Source organism: Vespa crabro, chromosome 19 (genome assembly GCF_910589235.1).
Source record: "Vespa crabro chromosome 19, iyVesCrab1.2, whole genome shotgun sequence".
Classification (NCBI taxonomy): Eukaryota; Metazoa; Arthropoda; class Insecta; order Hymenoptera; family Vespidae; genus Vespa; species Vespa crabro.
This window is the reverse complement of record NC_060973.1, coordinates 2,575,219-2,583,099: the sequence shown is the minus strand read 5'-3', so window position 1 is coordinate 2,583,099 and position 7,881 is coordinate 2,575,219. Positions and strand designations below refer to the sequence as shown.

Below are 7,881 nucleotides of genomic sequence, written 5' to 3'. Positions count from 1 at the left end.
GCGCCATTACTTCATTAATATATTATATATTAGAACGTATATATTATAATGCTTCTTGTATATAAAGAATCAATTTTAAACACGTACATACATAAGTACGTACACATACATACATACATACACACACACACACACACACACACACACACACACACATATATATATATATATATATATATATATATATATATATTTATACGTGTATGTGTATGTACATACGTTTTAAAGAAAACATCACGAGAATAGAAAAATTCTATGATTATAAGTCGATTGGATTTCCGATAAAAACTATGATGGTCGTCATAACAACGAGGAACAAGCCACGAATATTCAACGTTGTTGACATGTCAATACAAAGGCACAAGAAAGATCTATGTGATATATGGGGTATATATGTATGTATATATGTATATGTTTATATATGTATGTATTTATGTATCTTTGTTCTTATTATCACGGTGACCTCATTTCGACCTAACCTTCGATCGTTAAACGTTCTCTAACGGTATTCAATATTAAAAAAGAAATGACAAACAAACACAAACAACAGCAAGGAAACAAAGAAAAAAAAAAAAGAAAAAAAATAATTTCCAGTTGAAGTCCATTCTGATATAATAGTAATAATAATAATAATAATAATAATAATAATAATAATAAAATGATATTAACACGTTGATTACACGTTGGATTTATTTGATTCAATTTAAAATTTTCTTTCGTGACACATTTTTATGGCAATTATAAAAAATTCTAATCATTATCGATAGACGAAATGTTATAAATTGTAATTTGTTTTATTACTTATTATTTTTCAATAATTATATATTACTATAATATATTTGTTAATATAGTAATATCCCTTATAAATGTTATTTATTATATATTACTATATATATATATAATCATGAGAAATAGTTTAATAGAGTAAATATACTATATAAAATTTATTATTATACATATATAGTAAATATTACTATATTAAATCAACGTGTTAATAATAATTATCGTCATTCGATTAGTTCTTTTTTTTTGTCCTTTTCCTTTTTTTTTTTTTTCTTTTTTTTTCTTTTTTTTATTTTTTTATCTTTTTTTTTATTTGTGATTTCTTCTCTTTTCTCTTACCTATCTCTATTAAATAAATCGATATTAATTATGGATAAAAATTAATAACAATCAGGTAACTATTTCGAACACGATAATAATCAGATATATTGGCTCGACTTATTCGAATTTCTTTAAAAATCAGTATAGTATCTCCTTTCAATAAGGAAATTTGTTTTCCATTTTCATATCCCTAGATTTTCGCGAAAGGAATGAACTAGATTTTAGAAATTTACTCGATCTTTCATTTAAAACGAATCTTTTTGGATCGAACGGGATCGATTTCGAATAGGGAAATTCGCTTCCTTGTCTGATCTCACGACGATCCAATCTATCGCTCCTTCTTCGTCTTCTTCTTCTTCTTCGTTTTATACTTTCGTTCGAATTCGTCAAATTATTTCGATTGACCATACTCGAGGATGATTTTATTCGATCGTTTCTATCACGATCGAACGAGATCATCGACGATGGAAAATATTTTTGAGTGGGCTTCAAAAAGCTTTCCGAATTGTTCGATCTTTGTTCTTGATCCCTTTCGTTACGAAGTAATCTCATCGATTTCGACCATCGACTTATATCGAATCGTGGAAAAACGAACATCGATCCTATCTGTTCCCCGTTATCATCGTGATCGTCGACTTGAAAAGGATATAATTTCCATATTTTCGTAGCTCTCTCAAGGCTCTCTTTCGACTCGCACAACGCCATCTTGAACGGTAATCTGTAATGAAAAAAAGAAAAACATTCTTTTGCTTCTCAAAATTCAACGATAATAATAATTAATTATTATTATCGTATTATCAAAATTACTATTGAGACTACCTGGAGGGTAAGCAACCTTGTAAGGAATAAACCGTGACGTGTCCTTGAAAAAGTGACTCCTCGTTCGTTCTTTTTCTTTCGAAGGAATTGTCGGTCGATCGATAAAATCTTTGGGTGTTTTCGTTTCTTCGGGTAAAAAAAAAAAAAAAGAGAAAAAAAGAAAAAAAAAAGAAAGAAAAAAAGAAGAAAGGAGAAAAAAATAAGGACAAAAATAAAATTAAATGAATCGTCATAAAATAAATTGATAAGGATAATTATTTATGAACGATTAAATATTAAATAGTATGAATTTATTTACCTTATAAAATGGCAATGTGGTAAATCAGGTGATATGTAAAGACAAGAATGCGGTGTTTCGATATAATTGATCGACGGGATAATCGGAAGTGGAGACTTGTTCGAGTTTGTCGACGAAATAGATAGATCATTCTCGTGGAAGAGATTGTCTCGGACGGAAGTTGATCCTCCTTCCGAAACTATCAGTAAAAGAAAGAACATAAAGCATTCCAACGGATTACGCTTCATCCTTTCAAATAATAAGTTTAGAATCGTCTTCGTGTTCCTAAAATTTCCTGCAAAAAAAAAAATAAAATAATAATAATAATAATAATAATAATAATAATAATAATAATAATAATAAGAACAAAAAGAAATCATTTCGTTTTCTCCTTTTTCTTTTCTCCTCTAATTCATTCCATTTAAAAATAAATAATATTATATATATAATTAAAGAGATAAATTAATCAAATAATCATAAAAACTATTATACAACAAGTGCGTACTGTATAACAAATGTTTATTATGTAAATTAATTGAAAACTTATTTAAAAAAAGAAAAAAATGATAATATTACATCAACGAAATCAAATAATTCGAGAAATAAATTGATTGTGGAAAAAGGACAGCGAATTAAAAAAAAGAAAGAAAGAAAGAATTATTTGCAAATCGCGTTAAAAAATAAATTCTATGAAGTCTTAATTAAATCTTAATTAAAAAAAAAAAAAAATAAAAAAAATAAAAAAAATAAAAAAAATAAAAAAAAAATAAAAAAAATAAAAAATAAAAAAGTGACTTTGTCCATTGTTAGAAGCGACACTTCCTTCAGTCGTAAATCGCATAGAATCGTAACAGAATGAGTCACTTCATTAAAACGCATATGCATCCATATGTGACAGTATAATTGGATAAAGGTATGAGCGCTTCGTATAAATACTTTCATTTAATTTATTAACTTTCGTTCGTGCGATTAAAGGGACCTATTAGGGCCGATATTGCAGGAGTAAATAAATGGGAAGTATCGTGAGAGAAGTGCATGTAACTAGACGACATTGTTCGTTGCAACGGATAATATCGGCATCGCGACGCTAATAGCTGTAACAATGATAACCGGCCGTTATCGTATCCAAAGTGGTACAGAACAGATAGACGAGAACGGGGTAGAGAATGGAAAACAAACTCGTCGTCGTCGTCGTCGTCGTCGTCGTAGTTGTCGTCATCGTCGTCGTGGTCGTTTGGTCGTCGTTGAGATTCGTTTAATGGGATAGCCCGTTAAAAAAAAAAAAGAAAAAAGAAAAAGAAAAAAATATATAAACAAATAAAAGGAGAAAGAAAAATAACAACAGCAGCAACAACAACGACGACGACGACGTCGATGGAAAAAGGAAAAAAAAAAAAGAAAAAAAGAAGAAAGTAAAAAGAAATAAAAAGAGAGAATAGAAAAGGTAGCAATAAAAATTGGATTAATGGAAACGAGAAAAATAGGAATAAATGTAAAAGGTCAAAGTAGAATCGATAAATAAAGTAATCGATAATCTTTTGGAGAGAAACATAGAAAGAGATAAAAAAGAAAATAAAAAAAGAAAGAGAGAGAGAGAGAGAGAGAGAGAGAGAGAGAGAGAGAGAGAGAGAGAGACAGTCTCTTATCAATTGAAGCTTTTTCGAATTACTCACAACAACGCAATTGACTTCATAAGACACAAGTGGAAATAGAAAATAGAAAAATCGGTAATTGTTCGCATAGACGACGAGATGTCCATGAGCTATGTCATCTTTCTCTCTCTCTCTGTCTCTCTCTGTCTCTCTCTCTCTCTCTCTCTCTCTCTCTCTCTCTCTCTCTCTTCGGTACTCTATCTAACGACGGGGATATTCCTCGAATAACAACTTGGTTGTGTTTACACAACGACGAATAAAACGACTAAGAAAACGACGAAGAATACAACGATGACTACGATGATGTCTAAGACGATACATAGTATGACAGTGGCCGACGATTATTGAGTGGCGCTAAGTATGATAAAAAAAATTATTATAATATTAGCTCTTATAATTACCATCATTATTAACCATTTACCAACCACTTTCTCAACCTTCCTCCTTAACATCTCCCTTCCAAACTTTACCCCCCTATTTTCTATTTTTACACTCACGTACGCACGTACATTCTGATAATAAAAGAGAAAGAGAGATAGAGATAGATAGATAGAAAGAGAGAGAAAGAGAAAAAGAAAGACAGAAAGAGAGAGAGAGAGAGAGAGAGAGAGAGAAGGAAAATGTCATTCCGTGGAGATTGCACACAGTGTAGAGAGGATTATATTGCCCAGATCGATATGCAAAACTAGTAAGAGAGAGACAGAGAGAGAGAGAGATAGGGATGCTGATACAGGCAGATAATGCGAGCACTGGACACGCGACACTGCCAACGTTTAATCGTGCCTAACGTCCGGTAACGATTCGCGCGGTAGTCTGTTATAAATGTACGTATTGGTATTGTGTATATGTGAATGCGTGCATTTGTATATATATATATATATATATATATATATATATATATATATATATATATATATGCACGTAAAGAGAAACAGCTGATATCAGCAGGTATAGTCATTGAACCGAATGAAAATTATTCAACGTCGAACGTGTCCTCCTTTTTGATCTTCCTTGACGATTATCTTTGATCAAGTCGAATTAAATCGAATCGAATCGAATGGAGTCAAATCGAATTGGATCGAATTGAATCGATAGGTTTGAAAGTCATGATTGGCTTTCGTAACAAGCCGATTCGAATGTTTGGATGTTTAATTAGCGTCTACGAACGATGTTCATCAGCAACGACAATAGAGTGAGTCCCAGACGGTAGAAGAAGTATGTGACACCGAGGCCAATCCCCAACAAGAGAGTACGGGTTATCGGTACGATATACTATTTATAAGTACGCCCACGGCCCATTAAAAATACATCCGCAAAGTATTCATTGCGTATATTATTAGATTGTCGTGGAACGTCTTATATGCGGTAGTTAATCGTCTCGATGAACTTCGCTAAATTTCTCTCTCTTTTTTTCTCTCTCTCTCTCTCTCTCTATATATATATATATATATATTTTTTTTTTCTATCTTTATCCATTTATCTCTCTCTCCCCCTTTCTCTCTCTCTCTCTCTCTCTCTCTCTCTCTCTCTCTCTCTCTCTCTCTCTCTCTCTCTCTCTGTTTCTCTATCTTTCTGATATTTAAGAAATAAACATTTCCAGCTGATCCGATAGAAATTTTTCAATAGCTCTCTCTCCTCTCCCCTCACCACCGTCCCTCCCCCCTTATCGATTTCTCGATCGTTATTACGAAGAATAAATATTTTGCATAATACGCACGATTATTTATTACGAAAAATCATCAAAATATGTTAATTAATATTTCGACGAACTTTTCATTTCGTATTCAATATATCGATTGAAAACGACATTGCACCAACCAAAATGCGCTTTCATATTTTCTATCTAAATTATGAGTCATAAATTTTGAATGTCCTTCTTGGTATTTGACGTCGAAAAAAAAAGCAACAAAAAAAAAAAAATAAAAAAAAAAAGAAGAAAAAAAAAGAAAAGAGAGAAAAAAAATTCGTGATCGAAGTGATATCATGAACTATGAAAGGTATTAATGATAATATAAAATTAAAGTCGCTATAATTCCAATCTCTCCTATCTCGTATTTTCAATTTATATTATGAGTCACAAAATTTCGAATTTCCTGCTCTATATTATACATACATATACATATATATATATCATATATATATATACATACATATATATATATATATATATATATATATATATATATATACACGCACAGACAACGTTTCTATAAATTATGAAAAGCGATAATGGTAAAGAAAATAAAAGTCATTAAATTTATATAGTATTATATTTGTGTCACATTAATTTCGAGTTTCGGTAAATAACGACAATAATTCATTTCAAAATGTACAATCTAAAAAATACTTCGTCAATTTCATTAACGCGAAACATTAAGAACACCCGTTTTCTCGGACACGTCGAGATAAAAAAAAAAAAAAAGAAAAAGAAAAAGAAAAAGAAAAAAAGAAATAAAGAAAAAAAAAAGAAAAAGAAATTACGTGAGAATGAAATTCATTGCAATTTTCTACGTACACCGTTCTATACATTTAAATAACATTTGAATAATATTTGAAAATTTCATCTCCTATTTAATTCCTTACCTTGTGATTCTCGAATGGCGATATAAAAGCGCTCTTCATCGATTCTCTCATCCAGCACTGCCACAACGTGCCTAATCGCTTTTTTCACCCTCTTGTCTTCCTCTCTCTCTCTCTTTCCCTCCCTCTCTCTCTCTCTCTCTCTCTCTCTCTCTCTCTCTCTGCCCTTTTCCCTTCTCCTTCTGTTCTCACGAATAATTAATCTCACGCGGTATTTCTCGATGACGATCAACAGCAATAACAAAAAAAAAAGAAAAAAAAACAAAAAGAGCAAAGAAAAAAAAACCGAAAAAGAAAGAGAAAAAGAATCGAAACGATCAACTTGGTCAGAAAATTTCATCAAAAAGAAATTATTTGTTCTCCGTTAAGAATAAAAAAAAAAAAAAGAAATAAAGGACGAGGGGTGATTGAAAAGTAACGGGTTTGTATGATATTATAAAGAAAACTCGTTCTTTGATAGTAAAACTCACAGATATTATATATATATATATATATATATATATATATATATATATATATATATATATATATATATCGATGACTTGTTGACGTTTAAATTGAATGAAACGATTTAAACGAAATAAGAATGTAGGAGGATATAAAAGGGGACGCGGGGGACGCGGGGGAGGGGGGAAAGGAAAAAAAAGGAAAAAGAAAAAATTCGCAAGATAAAAGGAAAAAAAAGAAATATGGAAACCTTAAGAAGGGTTTTTAGCTAAGAGCACGTAAGAGAGTGTCCACGTTGACGTCGACCGTACTACTACCGCAAGAAAACTCCGGGATACATCGTAAGATATGAAAACACAAGCTGATCGTTTCAGGTCCCTACCACACGAAACATCTCTCCTCGTTTGCGTTAGCATCACTACGTCACGAAGCTAACATTGCCTCGATGAAAATCGTTCGATTCTCTTATATACATGTTTCTTCTCCTTTGGCCACCATCTTTAAATTAAGATTAATCTGATTATTTAATTTTCACATTAAATAAAATCGAACAATAATTTTATTTTATAATCGATGAAAAATCAAAAATATGAAATTTTTTCACTATAATTTTTTATGAATTTCAGAAAAAAAATATATATGTACATATATATATATATATATATATATATATATATGTATTAATAAAATACATATTTATTAATTAGTAATACATATGTATTAATAAAAGTAAATTTGTTACGTAAGAAAATAGTGATGACCCCACATTGGGTGGGTGGTGGTGGGAGAGGGAAAGGAACAAAAAAAAATTGAAAGGAAAAAGCAGCAAAAAATAACGGAGTACGAATAACAAAACTGAAGAGAAGAGAATAGGTGGAGGAGAAGGAGGAATAACACGTGTCACTCACTATCGTTACCAATGATCCGTTGACAGAGGTCATCGGATTTAATCTGAGGTCAAGAGACAGTGCTCTTTCCCTCCCCCCTCTCCCTCCCTCTCTC

General features: G+C 31.0%; 1 protein-coding gene across 2 annotated transcripts; it reads right to left on the bottom strand.

Annotated features, from left to right (window-relative positions):
• Positions 1–1,081: 1,081 nt before the first annotated feature.
• LOC124430654 lies at positions 1,082–6,909 on the bottom strand. Of its 2 annotated transcripts, XM_046977558.1 has the most exons (4): positions 6,436–6,907; positions 2,222–2,495; positions 1,924–2,049; positions 1,082–1,822 (listed from the first exon to the last, which is right to left on the bottom strand). In XM_046977558.1, exons 1-4 carry the CDS (start codon positions 6,770–6,772, stop codon positions 1,261–1,263), a joined length of 1,299 nt encoding a protein of 432 aa, XP_046833514.1. In that variant the 5' UTR covers positions 6,773–6,907; the 3' UTR covers positions 1,082–1,260. The 2 variants fall into 2 exon arrangements, with proteins under 2 accessions (XP_046833514.1, XP_046833515.1); XM_046977559.1 differs by lacking the exon at positions 1,924–2,049 and having other exon boundaries at positions 6,436–6,909.
• Between the last annotated feature and the right edge of the window lie 972 nt (positions 6,910–7,881).